Below are 21,412 nucleotides of genomic sequence, written 5' to 3'. Positions count from 1 at the left end.
GTGGTACACATAGTGGGTTCCTGGCCATCCTGGGCTGTACAGTGAGACCCTATTTTAAACAAGCAAACAAACATCTCATCTCACCTTTAAACTTAAGTCTTTATTTCTGGGGTTTGGGGACTACCTGTGGACCACTTGCAGGACTCAGATTCTCTCTTTGCTCCATGTGGATTCCTAAGATGAAACCCTGGTCTTGAGGCTTGTCACTAAGTACCTTTACCCACTGAACCATCTCACTGGTTTTCTCACTTTTAATCTTCCTGCCTTCAAAACAAACAAACAAAAAATCTTCTTGCTTCCATATTGATATTAGAATATCAGGCTTTTATGTAGCATGTAGTGCATATACTTAGAAGCAAGTTTGACACTTAAGATTGCAGTTTGCAGACACTCATAAATCTCAGCATAATTCAAGAATATACCACACTTCGTGTTAATGCTAAGATAGACTTTAGTAAGAAGTAAATACACTGCAGTGTACAGTTATTTATATGTTAGTAAGTCAGGGTTTTCTCTTTGTGCATTTTGCTTTCAGTCATGTTGTAAAATGCATAGTATTTCATAAGAATGTATACAACAGCTAGTCATGCCTTCTTACAGATGCAAAGACAAAGCTCTGCTGTTTGTGCAGATCACAGTCATGTCTTCCAGATGCTAAGCTGCACTTTACCATCGTCAGAGTGATAATAGTAGCAACTCCCTTTATATTCTGGCTACCTCCAGTAGGTACTGTGCCAGGTCCTTTAAATCCATTATCTCAAATCATCACCACTGTACAGATTAGTATGACCTAGAGATAGCACTGACTTATCTAAATCCTCCAGCTAATACATGTCAGAACTCGGATTTGAGCCACTTTTGACCATGTTAAAAGCTTGTGCTGTTTTTCTCTGCATAATAACAAAACTTACTTTCTTTTTACTTTTTATTTCTAAATAATCACAAGCACACATGATCTTGTAGAAAGTACAGAGAGGTCTCATGCACTAATCTCCGAGCTGCTGCCAATAACTAAATTGTTTGATTGACCAAAAGTGATTTGGGAGACCAGAGAGATGGCTCAGTGGGTAAGAACACTTGCTTTGTAAGCATGAGGACCTAAATTTGGATACCAGCACCCACCCCAATGCCCATGTAAAAAAGCCAAGTGTGGCTATGCATATACCTATAACCCTAGAGCTGCAGGGGAAAGAGAACTCAGTGTAGTAAGAGAACCCGTCTCATGGGCGTAAGGTGGGTGACAAATGATGGAGCAGGACACCTGGTGTATTCCTGTGGCCTCTAGACACACACACACACACACACACGAGAAAGAGGGTGTGAGAGGTACTCAGCACAGTACAAACAATACAATAGTACAGTTAACCAGTACATGAATGTTGACAGTTGTGTCTTTTCATATATTCTGTGGCATTTGCTACCAAGTAACCACCATCAGTAATGGAGATATAAAACTGTTAGAGCACCACAAAAGAAACCTTTATACTCATACTCTCCTCTCCTCATCTCCTGGTAACTGTGTCCCTGTGCTCAATCCCTGTCTTGTCATTTCAATACTATTACATAGTCAGATATGGTGGCACAAGTCTGTAGTCCCAGCATTAGGAGGATGGGGCAGAAGGATCAGAAGTTCAAGGCTATCCTAGACTATAAACTAACTTTATACAAAAAGAATGGTATACTGTATATATACATACAAAATTGCATAGCGTTGTATCTTGAGATTGTCTTTACTTATACTGCAGGATGCACCTAAAATTTTTCCAGGTATACACATATTTGTTTCCGTGGTATAGATATAACCACAGATTTATAAATTGAATTTCTAGTAAACTCATGACCTAACCATAATTTTGAAGAAGTACTTAGTTTCTTTGTTTTTTATTTTCTTTCCTTTTATTTAAGGAGAGGATTTAAAAATGAATGGAAAAATTTTTCCTTGTTTCTCCAAAGGGCATTTTCAAAGAATAAACATCTGTCTACCTTTAAATTTTTTGTTACTGTCAATTACTTAACACACCATTAAAGCAAATTTTAGGTTGAATGCTCAGCCCCCAAAATGAGGCATTTATATTACTTGCTTCAAGTCTCAGAGAGAGGCAGAAAGAATATGAGTCAGATGATGGCAAGGAATGCTACAAAATGCTATCTTCTGGATATAACGTGACCATGGTACCCTTAAATTTACAACAGCAGAGGCTACTTACACAAGACTTGAGCCCAACATTGGAAGGTGGAGGAACTCTTATGATCCCATCCCTCCAGAGGAACAGTTAATGATTGTTAGTAAAAGACATATTCCTCAATGATATTGTCACTGATAAGTTTCTCATGGTCCCATAAATTACCATACATTTATACTCATATAATCAACTCTAACTAAATTTAGAGGTCACAAAAAAGTATGTGGAAATAGGAAAGGGACTTGTTCAAAAGAAGTGATTGTTCAGTATGAGGGGAGAAGGGCAGAGAATATGATGAGTGTGTGTTGCGCACACACGCGCACATGTGTGTGTAATTTTGTGAGAGAATAAATGTTAGCGGGTTTGGCCCCTCGTACCTTTATCCATTTGATTACGTATTTTCTGTCAGCATATTTTTGGTTGTTGTTTGTTCCCCTTACCTTATTTAGCCAAATACCATAATCATACTAATAGCTGCATACTTGTTCCATTAAATTTACTGATATTCTCTCTGCTAGCCACCTCTTCCCCCTTATGCATCTTCATCTGTATAGTTTGTCTCTTGTTTTATTATTGCTGTAAATTCTTTAGGAGTACAATGATTGGGTCAAATGATAGAATATTTTCATGGCTCCTCTTGGTGTATATTTCCAGTCTTTGGCTTGACTATCAACCCATGAAACAAGTGCTTGGGTTGTAGTGAAGAAATAAATTCATGGTGAGAAGACAGAGAAGCAGATAATACAGTGGGAATCTCTCTTAGGTGCTTCTGCGGAGGAAGAGGTAACTAGAGCCAATTGGAAAAATGAGACTTGTAGAGCCAGAGCTACAGATATCAGAAGAATTTTAGTAGTTGGAAAAGATGGATCATTCTAGGCAACAGGCTTACTTTGAGCAAAGTGCTTGGTCCTGAGTATAGAACAATAGGGAAGGATTCGACTTAGCTGGAAATCAGAGTAGTATATGAAAGGACCTACAGAACAGACTATGAGCAACTTCCCAGGCCTCTGGAATTATAGGCAATGCCAAATGGTTGAGGGTACATTTTGATGGCATACTTGCATATTGTAATGCTTGCTCTTTCATGTGTGATCTGTATCCTACTTTTACTCTTAAATGGCTAATGTATCAAAGGTTTAAAAAATTGAAGGGGTGTGATTATTTTGACATGTTTTTGATGTTTTCATGATACTGACAGAAATACTGACTTTGTAATTTTTTCTATTACAGGATTCTTCTCTAATACTTGATGTTCCTCTGGGTGTGATATCAAGAATTGAAAAAATGGGAGGCGCGACAAGTAGAGGAGAAAATTCCTATGGTCTAGATATTACTTGTAAAGTAAGAGATTTACTACTTTCTTATACAAAGAAAAAGGCAAATTAGTATTGAATAGTAGAAAATTAATATGGGCTTACAAAATAAAAATAATTTTCAAAAGTGATACTATACACCTTTAATTCCAGCCTTGGGAGGCAGAAGCAGGTGAGTCTCTGAGTTCAAAATCATCAAAATCTCTTGTTAATCTCAAATTCTAGGCCTGAGTCTTCCTTTGTGAGTTGAGATTTTAGAAAGTGCCTGGGGAAACAGTTCCCATACACAGGGCCTCCTGTAGTTAAGACTTCCTCAAAGAAATGGTCAGCTTATTAACTTGCTGGGGTAGAAGTAAATTTTATAGATAACATTTCCTAAATCTTAGTTCACTCTGCTCCTCCTCAGGTGGTCAGTTTTTGTAATCATATGCCTATCCCATGGAGTTGACTAATATTGTCCTCCCAGCTACTTCCATTGATCACCCTCATGTACATCATCTTTTCTTCCTTTGAAATGATAGTTGTAAGTTCACAGGAGTAATATGATTGAGTTAAAGAGTAAGTGTTTTCATGACTCTCTATGGCACCATGTATCACCACCTAGACACCTTCCTACTATGAAAGGAAAGAGACATAGAAGAAATTTCACTCTTTGTAAGCAGGATGCCTCTTTAACTATAACCACCATTTTCAGTGGCAGTGGCGTAATGTTTTATTTGGGGATGATAAGTGGAAAAATTAGTTGTGATAAGGTTTAGCCAGTTGTTACAGTAGAAAATTATTGAGCATCTGTGTTCACCCTAGCACATAGTAGGAACTTGACATTCATTCCTGAGCACAGCCCTCCCAGACAGATGTGTAGATGGAGGATTTTAAAAGAGTTAGGGAGCCCTGCTGCTATGGTGCAATGAATGGCAAAGCTGAACTCCAAATAGGCAGAGGTAAGTCTTTTGTGAACAACAGTTAAGTTTTCTAGCAACCTGATTTCCATGTAGTGGGTATCAGACCACTATTTATATTTGTGCTCAGTTCTAGAAAGAGCTGGAAGGCATTTGGAGGCCATCTGTCCCAGTAGATCTCAAATGTGCACATCAACACATCCAGAAAGCTTTTGAGAAATGTAGATCTTTGAGTTCTAGTGCAAAGCTGACTCTAAGGTATGCTCTAAAGGTTAGGACTCAGAAACCGTCCCAGGTAACAGCCAGATATCTTGCTACTGCAGGGATCATTGCACTTCTAGAAAAAGATCCAGAGAGCAAATATTTTAGACCATTGAGAGTTACATGAGATATCTGTTGTATATGCTCCTGTATGTTTTGGAAAGTAATGTTTTTGTCTTAAGGACCATGCAGAGTGGCCTGGCTGAAGGTGCTGAGTCTTGAGCACTCCAAGCCCGTTATTCTGTATGATAGAGGAATGAAACCTTCACAAATTGTCATAACTTGCCTTGGTGTTGCCTAAGACCAATGAAAGAACCTGTTTTAAAACCTAAGTCATTTTCTAGTCTCTGGTGCTGTAATTTCTAAAAGCCAAACTCCTATACTTAGTTTGCATTGGGAATTCAATACACAATTTTCCTCTCCAGTTTGTAAGAGATCACCATGAATATAAGCAACTAAAATCCAAAGGAGTACTCTTGCCCTGAGATTCTCTACCTATGCCTCACCTCAGCTGCTTTTATTTCTGTTGAAATATGACATGTTTTCCTATTTTTTTTTGACATGCCAGCTACTGGATACTCTATACTGTGAAGTATAGAGATTTACTTTGAAGAAGGGTCTTTGCATTTTGTGTGAAAGGAAGGTGTATTATAGTAAATCCTCAAGGCAGTGTGGTTGATAATTTGATGATATTAAAGTGACTGTCATTCCAATAAGGTACTTGGTTGCCTCATCAATAGGAAAATTCATACTTAAATATTAATCCTCCCAAATGAATAAGACAGAGTATACTCTTAAACAACTTAGGAATAGTTTTCCAGGAAAAAATTGCATATGTCAATTTTTTAATTGACCTTTGCTCAAACAGATGAGACCATGTAGTAGTGTTATAAAACGTTTTAAAATGATATATATAATAAAATTTAATTATTTTTCCATTCAAAAATTTACACTTCCTCCCCTCCCCCCATTCCCCTCCCGTTCCCCCACTCCCCCTCTTCCCTCCCCCTTCCTTCTTAATGTACTGGCCTTTTGGGACATTAGTCTATTTGGATGCAAAACTTCCTTGGCCTGGATGTAGGGGGAGGGCCTTATAAAACATTTTTTAAGGCAGGGTTTTATATCATTCAAGCTGGTTTCAAACCCCTATGCAGCCAAAGCTGGCCTTGAACTCTTGATCTTCCTCCAAGGTACTGAGATTATAGGCATATGCCACTTAACCCAGCCATAGCACAACCTTTTAATAAAATTACCTCCCAAGAAACACTGATGTCACAAAAGGCACATTCCATTTTCTTAGTAGCAGACCTGGCGTGGATATAAGAGCAGTCTGCGACAGTGGGTAAACACTTGCTGCCCTGTTTCATAGATCACCTTGCACCTACAGTTGGTGATCAGCTGCATTCTCTCCCCAAATAAGGAGCCATATAAAACTTGGCTGTTTTAGCTGTGTACATGTGGCTGTCACTCATCAGTAGCAACTTGCATAGAGTAGCTGGTTCCAATGGACCTTATACAGGCACAGGAGAGAAGGTAGTTGTGGATATGGGAATTACTACCCTGCAAGCCCTCTACCACCTCTGATAACAATTTAAAGTCTTTTTGTAAACAGCAGGGCGAACAGTAGTGCCAGAGAGTCCTCTTGCTCTTTTCTCACAGTTCTACTTACTTGGTTTACAGACAGGGTAGTATATTGAAGTAGTGTAAATGGAGCTTTCTCTGTCCTGCCCTGTCCCACAACTGCTTCTAAATAATCACTCAGGGGCTTAATAGTAATTGCAATTAATTAATTAGTTCAGGCTTTTACTAACTAGCCCTTACATTTAAATTAACCCATTTGTATTAACCACAAGGCCATGGCATTACCAGTCTGCTTGCATCTTGATTCTTGGGAGGCTGGTTGGTGTTTCCCCCAGACTCCACCCTTCTCTTCTCTGTATTTTCAGCTTGACTTTCTTTATTCTGCCTTGCTATATGGCAAAGCAGATTCTTTATTAACCAGTGAGAGGAATGTATATTCACAGCTTATAGAAGGATTATCCCACAGCAAGGTAGATAGTCACATGTTTTCTTTAGTAATAATTGAGCCACTGAGTATCTCCATTAGATTCAGTTGGTAAGCACGTTGAGTCTAACAGGGAGTCTCTTAAACTACAAGGCTCTTTCCTAGTTACCCTTCCCTGATGAGTCAAGCTGGAAGTAACCAGGTATGACTTAGCTAGTGTATGCTCCTATTTATGTTCCAGACTAGGTGATCTGCTTCCTGTGAATCATATGCCTTGTTCATTTCAGTTTTCTTTTTGGTAAGAAAGATCTTTTTTACTGTAATTGCATCTGAATCCAATGACAGAAAGTGGCTTGAGTCATTCATGCTTTGACATATAAAGGCTATTCCTCTGAGTCACTGGTGGATCACAATGAAGATTGATTTGGAAATGGTCTAATTTGGAACAGAGTGGTTAGGAGAATGATGTGACCATTAGAAGGAAAGTTTCTGATAGGTCCTTGTGGCCCGACAGCTGGCAGCTATCTAGTGTTATAACTGTGGCTGCTGGGAAACTGATGTATCTCATTCGGTTGAAATGTTTCCTTTCATGTGATTATCATGTACCAACAACTAATATCCCAAGATTTGGGGGCATATGATATAAATTGACTTTTGGACTTTTTCCAGAAACATGCTTTTAATATGGGCCTGAAATGTAACAGGGTGGTAGAGTGTATCCCTGGCATGCATGAAATCCTGGATTCTACCTCAGTGTTATAAAAATAAAAAGAAACAAAAAAGGAAACTTTTATAAATTAATAAACTTTTATAAATAAAAAAATGAAACATAAGATCCTGGGGCAGGCAAGGCTTAGTAGCTGCCAACTGTGTTCAGAATGATTGATCTCAGATCGTTCATTGGCGGTCTTAGATGGAGTCTTACTTTACTTGCCATTTGGATTGTATATGACAAAGCCTTCTCTGGCCCTTCAAACAGAGGAATTGTGAAGCTTAAATTTATTTCTGGGTTGGAAAGATGGCTCAGCAGTCATCAGTGCTTGCTGCTCTTGCAGAGGATGAGTTCAGTTCTTAGCGTACACATTAGGCTTCCTACCACCATCTCTGACTCCAGGGGATCTAATACTGTGCACATACACATAAATAAAAGTAGAATAAATCTTTTTGAAAAGTATTATTAATTAAATAAACAAAAAATCTCTTTGTAAAATATGAATATTGTAAGATGGTAGGGGCTAGGTCTAGCTCACTCCTTAGGTAGTCCCAGAGTCCATGATTGATTGTTTTGAACAAAAATAACATATAAAACATTTATTCTTAAGAGAGGACCAAGAGGTGAGTGGTCACCCACTCAGCTGGACACCAAACTCTCTAGGCCCTCAGTACCAGAGCAAAACCCCCGACCCTTCCCCCACCTGCCACAGCTTTTCTAGCCAGCAGGCAACCTTCCTGCAGGTAGATTGCTCCAACACTCCCACCCCATCAATTTGACTCTGTAAGCTACAAGTCCACTCTGCCCCCAAACCCTCTTATCCCCCCCATGACCTCAGAGGAACTCGGAAGCACAGGCTGTGACTGCACAGAGTGGACCAAGAGAGCGGGCCAAGAGAGTGGGCCAAGAGAGACCTCAGTGGCTCCCTGACACACAGACAGCGACAGTACAGGGTAGACCAAGAACAGCTCCCAAAGACACAGACAGCCACTGCAAGGATCGAAACAAGAGGCAAAGACACTGCTGGCACCAATTGGAGGAAGAGATGGGTAGGTGCTAATGAAAGAATTCCTCCAACAACCTAAAAAGCAGCATTGTAACACCATAACCCAGTGGCCATACAAAAGGAAGACCTGATCGTCCTAACCCAGAAGAAGCAGGAAAAAAAAAAAGATTTTAAATGTAAATTTGTTAGGATGATGAAGACTTTTAAAGAGGAAATGAAACTTTCTCTCAAAGAAATGGTGGAAAAGACAAAAACTTGGAAGAAAACAACAAATCTCTTAAAGAAAACCAAGAAAAACATAATCAAACAGGTAAAGCAAACAGTTCAAGACTTGAAAGAACAATAATCAACTTCATATGGAAAAGCAAAAAACACAGGATATCCAAAAGAATCTTGTACAATAAAGGAACTTCTGGAAGCATCACTATCCCTGACATCAAGCTCTATTATAGAACTACAGTAGTGAAAACAGCTTGGTATTGGCATAAAAACAGAAAGGTTGACCAAGGAATTGAATCAAAGACCCGAATATTAATCCACACTCCTATGAACACCTGATTTTTGACAAAGAAGCTAAAATTAAACAATGGAAAAAGAAAGCATCTTCAACAAATGGTACTGGCATAACTGGTTGCCAACCTGTAGAAGAATGAAAATAGATTCATACCTATCCCCATGTACAAAACTCAAGTCCAAATGGATTAAAGACTTCAATATAAATCTGACCACACTGAACCTGATAGAAGAGAAAGTGGGAAGTAGCCTTCAATGCATGGGCACAGGAGAACACTTCATAAATATAACTCCAGTAGCATAGACACTTGAGAGCATAATAAATAAATGGGACCTCCTGAAACTGAGAAGCTTCTGTAAAGCAAAGGGCACAGTTAATAAGACAAAAAGGCCGCCTACAGAATGGGAAAAGATCTTTGCCAACTCCACATCAGACAAAGGACTGATCTCCAAAATGTATAAAGAACTCATGAAATTAAACATCAAAATACTAAATAATCCAATTGAAAAAATGGGGTACAGAACTAAACAGAGATTTCTTGTTTTTTTCCCCTATGGATATTTGTATATTATGTTAATGTTTGTTTTTCTCCATATTGGTGGACACATTTTCAAGTATTTTATGAGTGTATAGTGGCCAAAGGTTGCCAGGTTGCCATGTGTTATTTCCTTTTATCATTCTCTCTCTTTTTATAAACAAATTCTCAATAATTGGATTTACCAATAAAAAATCAGGAGCCGGATACTAGGTTGAAAACCTGCTAGCTCAGAGAAGCCTTCTTGGATTGTCTCTACGAAAATCATCATTTCTAGGAATGTCTTGCCTACAATCCCATTTCAAATAACTTTGCTTACCACGATTAAAACATCTCACATTTTTATTTTTTCTAAAACTTTAAAAAAATTATTTCTATCAGAGTAGAATCATAAACATGAGATCCACCCTCAGTCACATTTCTAGTCCATTCATATATTGGTATTAATTTTTCCTTTAAAAGCCTAATCACCTTTTTCCCTTCTGAATCAGTATTTTCAAAAGACAAATATTCAATTAATATTTTTCTGGCTTCTGAATCTGATCCGATTCTCTTTGCAGCTGAAGTCAGTATTTCCAAAATAATCAGTGAAAGCTTCCTCGGGGCCCTGTATGATTTTAGTAAATGACGCAGATCTCTTTTCGGATTCTCCAAGTTTATACCAAATATTTAAAGCTGCTGAAGGACATAGTGCCAAGGTGTGATTATCAAATTCTAGCCACTTTTGTCGTTGTCCTACACCCAGAAACTGGTCATGGCAAATGTCAATCCCTCTAACCCTGTTTAAGTGAGTATCTGAGTACTCTAGCTCCCTCTACCATGTTCACCATTATAGTGAAGAACCAGTTTCCAATATTTCCCTTGTTACATCTTTCCAGTCTTAGGAAATAATTCTGTTTCGAGTTGCCTATGAATTTAACATTTGCTTCACATACGGTGAATGCAGATCTTATGAAATGACCACTTCCTTAAATTTTCTCAAATCTAACAAGGATGGATACAGAAACTCAAAGGAAGTAGAAGAGAGGGAGAGTCGGTAGAAGGTTTTGGTTTGATATGGCATAGGATAAAAGGGGGTTGGAGAACAGCAGCTGAGGAGAGAGTTCAGCTGGTGCTTTCTCTGTTAACTAACAGGATTTCACCCCAGCATTTGGCTCCTGAGTCTTTACTGGTAAAAGTGAACAATTGAGATTTTGTTAAAAACATTTGGTACTCCAGCATCTGGCATGACATGGGCAGAGATATTACAAAAGCTGCAAACACATTTAGATGCCATTGTATTTAAATGTCTTCAAGGAAATAGTTAAAATATTAAAAAGAAATATATTTCCCACATTAAGGATGAAAAAATATCATAATACAAGGCATTAGGACACAGTATAATGCTACTTTAGATGGTTTGAAAATAGAGCCAGAAATTGAAATGATAAATGATTTAAGTGAGATTGACATAATATCACTTTAGTTACTACAGTTTGGTAACTCATATATTATCCCTAAGTGCCATACCTTTCTGTACCCAATGTAAGAAGTGCTTTGATAAATTGCTAACCTTAGAAAGATTTATAAATGAAAATAAAGAAAATACTCAGAAGTTGACAGAGAAATTTAAAGAACAACCTACCACACCACACCATGATGAAACCGAAGAGGGGTGGCACAAGTTTGTTAGAGAGCCAACCTTGGCTTACCCAGCGACTATACAAGAACTACTAACAGATGATAAGCACCACAAGGTTATGAAGAAGTTAAATGGAATCCTAAACAGATATTTCTTAACAGAGGAATCTCAAATGGCCAAAAGACACTTAAGGAAATGTTCAACATCCTTAGCCATCAGGGAAATGCAAATCCAAAAGACTCTGAGATACCATCTTACACCTGTCAGAATGGCTAAGATCAAAACATCAATGATAGCTTATGCTGTAAGGGGAAGGTTCACTCCTCCATTGCCAGTGGGAATGTAAACTTGTACAACCACTCTGGAAATCAGTATGGTGGTTTCTCAGAAAATTAGGAATCAACCTATCTCAGGACCCAGTAATACTACTCTTGAGCATATACCCAAAGAATGCTCAGTCATACTACTAGGATACTTGTTCAACTATGTTCATAGCAGCAGCATTTGTTTTTTATTTTTATTTTTTTAAAAGGAAAACAAACTATCTTTTTTTCATTATACATGCCAATCCAAGTTCCCACTCCCTCCCCTCCTCTCATTCCCTCCACACACCCTCCCACCCCACCCCTATCCAATCCTCAGAGAGGGTAAGGCACATTGCTTTGGAGAAGGACCAAGGCCCTCCCTACTATATACATGCTGAGCAAGGTATCATCCAAAGAGAATAGGATCCCAAAAAGCCAATACATGCAGTAGGGATAAATCCTTGTGCCACTGCCAGTGCCCCCCGCCGTCTGCCCCAGCCATGCAACTGTCACCCACATTCAGAGGGACTAGTTTGGTCCTATACTTGTTCCTTCCCAAACCAGCTGAAGTTGGTGAGCTCTCATTAGTTCAGGTAGACTGTTTCATTGGGTGAACTCATCATAGTCTTGACCTCTCTGCTCATATTCTCACTCCTCCCACTCTTCAACTTGACTTTGGGATAGCAGCAGCGTTTGTAATAGCTAGAAACTGGAAACAATCTAGATGCCCCTCAACCAAAGAATGGATAAAGAAAATATGGTACATTTACACATTGGAGTACTGCTCAGCGGTTAAAAACAAAACAAAACAAAACAATGACATCTTGAAATTTGCATGCAAATGGATTGAAGTGGAAAAAACCATCCTGAGTGAGACAACCTAGACTCAGAAAGATGAGCATGGTATGTACTCATAAGTGGATACTAGTTGCCAAGCAAAGGATAGCAAGCCTATAGTTCACAACCCCAGATAAGCTAAGTAACAAGGAGAACCTTAAGAGAAACAAATATAGATCCCCCTGGGAAGGGAAATAGACAAGATCTCCTGAGAAAACTGGGAGCATGAAGATGGAGAGAGAAGGAGGAGTGGAAGGGGAAGGAGAGGGGACAGGAGAACTTGAGGGAACAGGATAGTCAAGATGGGGGAAGAACAGAGACAGAGAGAAGGAAAGAAATATCTTGATTGAGGGAGCCATTATGGGGCTAGCAAGAAACCTGGCACTAAAGAAATTCCCAGGATGACCCCAGCTAAGACCTTAAGCAATAGTAGAGCGGGTACCCAACTGGCCTTGTCCTATAGTCAGATTAATGACTATTTTAAATGTCATCATAGACCCTTTATCCATCAAATGATGGAAGCAGAGCGGAGCGCTGGGCTGAGCTCCCAAAGTCCAGTTGAAGAGTGGAGGAGTGAGAATATAAGCAAAGAGGTCAAGACCATGGATTCACCCACTGAAACAGCTTACCTGAGCTAATGGGAGCTCACCAACTCCAGCCTGACTGGGAAGGAATCAGCATAGGACCAAACTAGCCCCTTGGAATGTGGGTGACAGTTGTATGGCGGGGGCAGACTACAGGGCCACTGACAGTGGGACCATGACTTATCCCTACAACATGTACTGGCTTTTTGGGAAGCCATTCTCTTTGGATGGATACCTTGCTCAGCCTAGATATAGTAGGGAGGGCCTAGGTCCTTTCTCAAAGCAATGTGCTTTACCCTCTCTGAGGAGTGGATGGGGGGTGGCTTGCGGAGGAAAGGTCTGGAGGGAATAGGAGCAGGGAGGGAGTGGGAACTGGGATTGGTATGTAAAATGAAAAAAAAGATAGTTTTTTAAAAAATAAAGTAAAAAAGAATTGGAAGTTCAATACAGAAAAAACATTCTTAAAAATAAGATAGAATACTCTGTTTAATACAAACAGATATTATGGGGCCCTGTATTATTTAGATTCAGTTTTAAAGTCTTTCTTGCCTATTAAAGATATGTGTGTGGAGAGCTGCCATTAAAATATGGTTTTGATTCATTAATTTATAGTTCCTAAGAGTAAAATAATATCTAATGTGGACTACATTAATGTGGCTTATATAGAACTCTATGAAATTAGAATTGAATGGTAAAAGTTTATTACTTATATTGCTTGTATGAGAACATAAAGTGCCAATCATTTAGGGAGAAAATGTTTGTGTTTTAATGACACATTTAACAACATTGAGATTATATTTGAGAGCAGGTACTCTTGAAACTTTATGTGACTTAAAAAATGTTTAATAATTAAAAGTTCCTTGCAAAGCAGTGAACATAGGGGTGGAGAGTGAACAGGCAAAGAACAAGGCATGGTTGGGTGTTTTGGTTTTTTTCTAGAATGTGTTTCTGCTGTCTCATCTTCAGCACTTTGGTTTGGAAACAGCCTCATTTCTGCTGAAGTGATTAGTCTTTACTTTCTTGGCTACAGTGAAACTATCTCCAGTTCTTCTTAAACTCCAGAAGTCAAGATATAGAAAAACATAATTTTCTTAATAGTCTAGATAAATCACCCTTATATATAAGTGAATCTTCTCCCTTAATTGAAGAGTTCTTTTGCTAATTATGTTTTTCCTTGAAGGCTCAACTCTGCTTTCTCCTTTGCCTAGGATTTGAGAAACCTGAGGTTCGCGTTGAAGCAGGAAGGCCACAGCAGAAGAGATATGTTTGAGATCCTCACAAGATATGCCTTTCCTCTGGCACACAGTCTGGTAAAGTCCAGGGCTCCCCTAAGCACCCGCATACTCTGTAGGGTCTCCTCTGTGAAAACTGCCTGTGCATTGGGCTTCTCTTTCCTGGATTCACTGCTTTGTATTTTCTGGTGTGGCACATTTTAAACATTATCTACTCAGCTCCAGAAGGGTCTCCCCCCTGCTAGTTTGAAATAGCCTGGGATCCTCTTGTGCTTTCCAGTCATAAGTATGCCCTTTAAAACCTAGTCTGTGATAGTAAGAAAATAAAATACCTTAGAACAGTACTGTTAAGTCTCTTCCCAGAATTTATCACTTTCATTTTGGTGCTAACAAGCAAAGTAAGCCAGACTTTTGTGGCACAAGTTCAGAATGGGAACAAATCCACTGATCCTAAGACCATTTTAACAAAAACATATTTCTCTCTCTCTTCTCACCTCTTTCTTCCTCCCTTTCTTTCCCTCTCCTTCCTTCCTCATCTATGTCTCTCTGCGTGTGTCTGTCTTTCTCTGTGTGTGTCTCTGTCTCTGCATCTGTTCCTCCCTCCACCCATCCATCCTTCTCTCCCTCCCTCCTATGAGACAGGGTATCATGTATCTCAGGCTGGCCACAAACTTTCTATGCATCCAAGGATTGCCTTGAACTTCTCATACTCCTGCCTTCACCCCAACTGGGATTACCAGCTTGTACCACCATGGCTGGTTTCTGTGATGCTTGGATGGAACCCAGGGCCTTATGCATGCGAAGTGAGCACTCAACTGACTTGACCTGCATATGCCTATGCTAACCTGAGATTCATGATCATATTACCTCAGCCTCCTGAGTGCTGAATGACAAGTGTCTGTCACCAGGCTCAACTTCTTTTTCCTACTGCTATACCTTGTTGGCATCCTCTTATCTCTATCTTCTCCTCTGTTTCAATCTCAATAAACTTAGAGGAGAGCACTCATTGAGGGGAGAACAAGGTAAAGAAATAATTCTTTTAAAATGTATAAATAGTTTTATTAATTAGCTATTTTTTAAAATAAGGTCTTATGTAGCCCAGGCTGGCCTAAATTCACTATATAGCTGAGAATGACTTTGAATTTCTAATCCTCTTGACTCCTAATCTCCCCAGTGTTGGTCCCGTTACCTTGTCTGGTTTATGTGGCACTGAGGATCAAATCTAGGACTTCATGCAAGCTAGGGTAGCACTCTCCAAATTGAGCTTCATCCCTATCCCCAAACAGCTTTGCTGTATGTAGGAGACTGAATGAAGTGTGAGGAAGTGGGATCTCACCACCAAACTGTCATGTATTGTTTTTCTGTTTCCTTTTTGTGCGATTTCATTTGTTGTCATGGTAGGTTGTTTTAGTTTGGTTTTTGGTTAAGTTTTTTTTTTCCTAGTGAGACAAGACATTTCTCTCTCTGAATCTTACCACCAGCAGATTTTGGAGTCACTGGAAATGCTCACCTGGTAGAAGGAAGAAACCGTCAGGAGGATCCAATGAGTGTTCTTACGTTAATGGCAGATGAAAATGTGATGTGCTTTGGGAATGATTCTACCAAAGTTTTCTATATTTCTCATCAAATGAGAGTTAAAAATGTTTCTATATAAATATTTTTAACTTTACTAGAATAAATATTTTATAGCAACGGATCTTTTAAAATGTCATGAACGTGAGACTGAAATGGTTTTTTGTTGTTTTTTTTGTCAAGAAACATGTTGTATCTTGATTTATGCACATCTATTTTTGTATTATTAGAAATTTAAGAACTAGCTCCCAAGCAGGTTTGGAAAAGCTGAAGCCCTACTCCATCTTCCTTCCAAATCTTAAGCCATCAACTTTCTCTTTTCTCTGACATCCTTTGTGTCTTTTAAACCTTATTCCCCTAGACAAATAGTCCAAGTGGCAAGCCAGTTTTTCCCTTAAACTACTCATCTCTACTTGAATGGTAAACTTCTTCACTAATTTCACCAACTCACTTATTCATTCCTGTAACAAATGCCAAAATCAAGTGTTATTGTCAGTTCCTTCAAGGATCTGGTAATGGTTAGTGTTAATTGTCAACTTGATGGAGTTTAAGATTATCTGGGAAACAAACCTCTGAGAACACCTCTGAGGAACTTTGTGTACTTTGTGCACTTAATGTCCTTTGAAAGTACAATATAATTATATCATTTCCCCCTTCCTTTTTCCTCTCTCCAACTCCTCCAATGCACCACTTGTTGCCTCCTCTTTCAAGCTCATGCTGCCTTATTTCTTTAATTGTTGTTACACATGCATGCATATACAGATACACACACATACATATGCACGCACACACACACATTTATGTGTGTGCGTATGTATGTATGTATATATTTCTGAATGCATAAATACAACCTCACCAGTCCATATAATGTTACCTATGATCTCAGGTCTGACCATCTGATATAATTAGGAAGCTTCTTCCTGAGAAGACCATTTTTTCCACTCTCAGCACTTCCTACTTACCCAGAGCTCTTTGTTTAGGGTTGAGGCCCTGTGAACTTTCTTGTTTCCATGTTATCTATCATGTTTGGGCAGTCATGTTGAGACTTTTATAGGTGTAGATTCTCTGACATTTGTTGGAAACACAATTTCACAGCAAGCTTTCTGTTCCTCTGGCTCTTATAATCTTTCTGCTCCTTCTTCCCAAATGAACCCTGAGCTATAGATGTAGGAATTATGTTGTAGATGTATCAGTTGGAACTGGGCATTACATAATCTCTAGTTCTCTGCATTTTGATCAGTTGTAGTTTTCAGTATTGATCTCCATCTGTTGCAAGGAGAAGTTTCTTTGATAAAGGGTAAAAACTACACTTATCTGTGGATAAGGATAAACATTTAGAATATAGTTATGAATTACATTGATTTAGAAAGCAGACGTTTTAGGTTCTCCTCCAAGATCCATGACTTCTCTGGACCTGCGCTGTTGGTTAGATTTCTAGTTCCAAGCATGATTTCTCTCTCGTTTATTGGAGGAAGGCTGCTTGTTGACTCCTGGATGCTCAACCCTGAAATAATCACACAGAAGCCATATTATTTAAATCACTGCTTGGCCCATTAGCTCTAGCTTCTTATTGGCTAACTCTTACATCTGAATTTAACCCATTTCCATTAATCTGTGTATTGCCATGTGGCAGTGGTTTACTGGCAAAGTTCCATCTGGCTCTAGCAGTGCTATAAAGGCTTCTCCCTTTCTCCGCCTTTCTTTCTCCCAGCATTCAGCTTAGTTTTCCCTGCCTAGCTCTGTTCCCCTATAGCTCTGCTATAGGCCCAAAGCAATTCATTTATTTATCAATGGTAATCACAGCATACAGAGGGAAATCACACATCACTTGTTGAACAGGTCTTATGTCCAACTGGAGTGTTTTTGGTTATCACCAAGATATATGTGCCACTATTGCACCCTTACAGTTACTGTGCCATGCTGATTGTTCTAGTTCATAGGCGTTATAGCTAGGTAAGACTATTGTTTGCTTTCCTCCATTGGAAATTTGTGTGTGTGGAGGATTAATTTGATCAGATTAATTGTGGGAAGGTCCACTCTAAAAGTGGACAGCACCCTTCCCTGAGCTTGGGTCCTAGAGGGCACAAAAAAGAGAAAGCTATTTGAACTTGAGCATTCATTGTTCTTAGCTTTCTGACTGTGAGTGTGATGTGATCAACTGTCTCTAGGTACTACTGCTGTGACTTCCCTGCAGTGATGGACTGTACCTTTGTACTGTGAGCCAAAATAAACCCTTTATCCCTTGATTTGCTTTTATCAGGATATATTTTCACAGTGATAGAAAACTAAGTAATATAGAACTCTTGGCCTCTTATTGGCCAAATGTATTATCTAATTTCCATCTGCATTTGATTTCATCTCTTTCCACATTCAACAAAACTGAAGTCCTTATATCTTGGCTATTGTTTTGCTGTACCATCTTGACCTTTTTTTCCTCAGCCTTTACTGCCCTTGCCTTTTCCTTTAATGTAAATGTCTTATTAGTGTTCCAACCTCAGTTTTCAGTTCCCATTATGTTATCAACTTTGCCATGGTAATTTCATTTAATCCCATAAATGGAGGTATCACTACTGTGTACATGGTTTCTAAGTCTAGCCCCGATATTGCCCTGGAGTGAATTCAATGTCCCTAATCCCAGTGAACTCCCTTCCAGAAGTCCATGTGCTTACTCTAAAATATCTTCTCTCTACACTTCTTAAGACCTGTTTTGTCCTCTATGTCCTCCAAGCTTGAGGATCCTCAGTTGTTCATGTTCAGTAACCTGAAGTCACCTTTTAAATTTTTTCTCCTGAATTTCCTCTCATAAATACATCAGTTGCAGCTCCTGTAGGTCCTACTTGTTACTCACCTATTTTTCTCCATTTCTGTTTGTGCTTCCTCAATTAAACCATACTTCTAAATTGCTTCTCCCTTATTCACTGCCCTCCCCTTCCATTTTTCCTAAATAGTGCAATTATACCTTGTGCTTTTTTGTTTTGAATTTAAATACAGTTGTGCCTGTGTGCATGCCTTTAACCCACCAGCACTTAGGTGACAGAAGCAAGTTATTTCTGTGAGTTCAATGTTACCCTGGTCTACATGGAAAGTTCCAGGTCAACCAGGGCTGCATAGTGAGACCCTATCTCAAAAAAAGTACAATCATGCCACTGCCCCCATAAAAACCTCAGAGACTCTTTATGATTTATACCCTATACTCTAACCATGCGAGACTACCTGTAGCTCTCTGGTCTAAACAGCTGTTTCTTAGATTAGATTTTTATCACTTTAACTTATAGTCCACTTGTCTCTGTAATGTCTATCCTCCAATCATCCTTTAGTGTCTTGTTCGGTCTGAGTTGTTATCCCATGCCATGTGTGGTCCGCTCAAGAAATTATTTTCTGTTTCATTGTTAGGTTCCTTTCTTAGGGTACATACAATAGCTTCTTTGTGTGATAATTATGTTGTAATTTTCTTTACCGGCCCTTCCTGTCCATTCTGTGAGCTTATCAGGGTAGGCATCACCCTTTTTCTCTCTAGCCTCAGTATAGTGGCTTCTGTACAAGAAAGCTTTTGCTTTGTTTGGAGAAGTGCTGGCTGAGGATGGAACACAGCTAGATAGGCAGTCCACCACTGAGCCACATCCCCAACCCGCACATGGGGCTCTTTTAATGACAGGATTTTAATTAAACTGTTTTGTTAGAAGTGATGAAAAAATAATTATATGGAAATGAGTGGAATAGATCTTTCTGTTAGGACTTAGAATCCTACACCTGCCACTGAAAGGTGGCATCCACAGAGAATTTTATATTCAAGATTAGGGTACATGGATTGTTTTTCATGTCTATGCTGGAAATTCTTACTTCTTTCCTTAGGTTATCAGTAATGCTATATCCTAGGGGAAAAATTAGACTGAATTGCTCATACAAAGGATTTGGAAAACTTCATTCTCATGTACAACTTTTTTAACTATTAAAATTCATCCTTCAAAATGTGCACATCAGTCACTAAAGCAATACAATAAACAGGGCCACTATTGATACTACTTCCCTAAATTGAGTTCATTTCAGAGTTCTGTGTTGGGTAACATCAAGAAACAACCAAGAAAGTTGAAAAATAGTGCTAGGTGAATGATACTAGTAGTCTGGTGGAAATGACGTGGCAAATATGTGTAGCTCCAATATAGGGTAGTTTGCATTCAGTTGTGCAAGAGGAATATAGAGGAAATTCATGGGGAGTGTCTCTCAGGAAGGAAATTAGAAGAGCCTATGTGGATTTGATACCTACTAGGTGTTAAACCTTAAAGCATGAATTCAGTTCCTGGTGGGCCAGGAAAGAGGAAAAAGTGGGATTTCAGGCTACAGGCAAGACCTAGCCCTCAGAATAGAAGAGGGAAAGCTGGCAACATTTCAGGGTGTCTGAGATGGAGCTAGGGATGAGATCTGCTATCATCTGGTGAAGGCTACCATGGGAAGCTTGTGCCCTAGGAAGTAACAGAGTCCTGCTAAGGTTCAGAAGGAAAAGTGATAAAATGAAGACACCTTCAGGTAAAACAAAGACCTGGGCTGGAGAACCACAGGCCCTAGACAAGGACCAAGGTGGGAAGCAGTAAGACAAGGGACTCCACAGATGTGGAGCAATTTGGTCAGAAAGGGTGGGGACAAGGAGGCATTCTCCTTGGCTCTGAAGCTTGAGTGATGGGAAGGGTGGCACTCTGCTGAGAGTAAATTCAGGAAAAGATTTCCTTAGGGGGAGTAGTTGAAGGAGAACGGCAGGGAGAAGAAACCTCTCCTTATCTTAATATGCCCAGTGTCTACGCCAGTGCCGGACTTAACTGGTTGAATACTTAGGAGGAGACGTAGATCAATTTGCAGGGACTTAAAGGGAGAGCAGTTTGTAAAGAGCGAGAAAAGGAAAGAGAGGAAAAGAGGAAGAAAGCAAAGTAAGCAAGGGGGAAGAAGGAAAAAGCAAAGGAAAGTAGGAGTAGCAGTCATATCCAGGGAAGAAAATTTTACCCTTCAATGTATGAGAAAGGTTAATGAATGATCTGTGGACAGAGGAAAGGAAAAATGCTCCCCCTTTAATGCAAGAAAAAGAGAAGTCCTTTCTAGACCTGGATCCTGGAAAAGGCAGAGGGTTAAGGTCTCAGGCCCCCATTTTTGGGACAGAGTTTAGGAAGGAAAAGGGGAAATTATTCCTGTGAGACAGAGGTAAACAAAAATTTTCAAACTGCCACAGTGGGGATTCAAAGGTATGCTCAGGAGACTTCCTGGCAGCATAATCTAAGTGCGATTGCATCGAACAATGAGGACTTCTACATGAACAGAACCACTTTGTGAATATTTGCAAAACTATTAAACTAGTGTATGGCTCAGTGGTTAAGAGCACTGGCTGCTCTTCCAAAGGTCCTGAGTTCAGTTCCTAGCAACCACATGGTGGCTCACAACCATCTGTAATGAGATTTCATACCCTCTTGAGGAAAGGACCTGGTCACTCGTCCTCATCAATTTAGACCATGAAAGCCAATATGGACAAGTTCAAACAAGCTGCCATATACAGGCTGCCTATGCCTACTTCTGCACTGTCAGGGCACACATTTCATTCATTCATTATAAACTAGTGCGGATTATCTCAGTGATTGCTGTCACTATCGGAAGTCTGAAATAAACTTGCTGTTGAATGCAAGGAATGGTGTCTGGAGGCCAAGAAAGCTGGGCTCCAGGACCAGCCATGGGATGAATGGACTGAGTGTGTGTGCTATCAGGCTTCCCCTTTGGCCCTCTCTTGCCTTCTTAGCATTACTGTCTTCACCACTCAATGTGCTCAAGTCAAGACTAAAACTTTAAATTGAACAGG

At 39.4% G+C, this 21,412-nt stretch overlaps 1 protein-coding gene across 4 annotated transcripts in view; it reads left to right on the top strand.

Moving 5' to 3' along the window:
• Positions 1-21,412, top strand: part of Mtm1 (myotubularin 1) — a 124,632-nt gene that overhangs the window by 43,068 nt on the left and 60,152 nt on the right. For all 4 annotated transcript variants that reach the window (XM_048457577.2, XM_085684817.1, XM_085684819.2 and 1 more), the window contains 2 exons: positions 3,414-3,524; positions 13,984-14,085. In XM_048457577.2, coding sequence (XP_048313534.1) covers positions 3,414-3,524; positions 13,984-14,085 — 213 coding nt within the window. The remainder of the gene's footprint in view (positions 1-3,413; positions 3,525-13,983; positions 14,086-21,412) is intronic.

The sequence above is a fragment of the Myodes glareolus genome, chromosome X (genome assembly GCF_982192425.1).
Source record: "Myodes glareolus chromosome X, mMyoGla1.1, whole genome shotgun sequence".
In the NCBI taxonomy this organism is placed as follows: domain Eukaryota; kingdom Metazoa; phylum Chordata; class Mammalia; order Rodentia; family Cricetidae; genus Myodes; species Myodes glareolus.
This window is presented reverse-complemented; position numbering and strand designations above follow the sequence as displayed.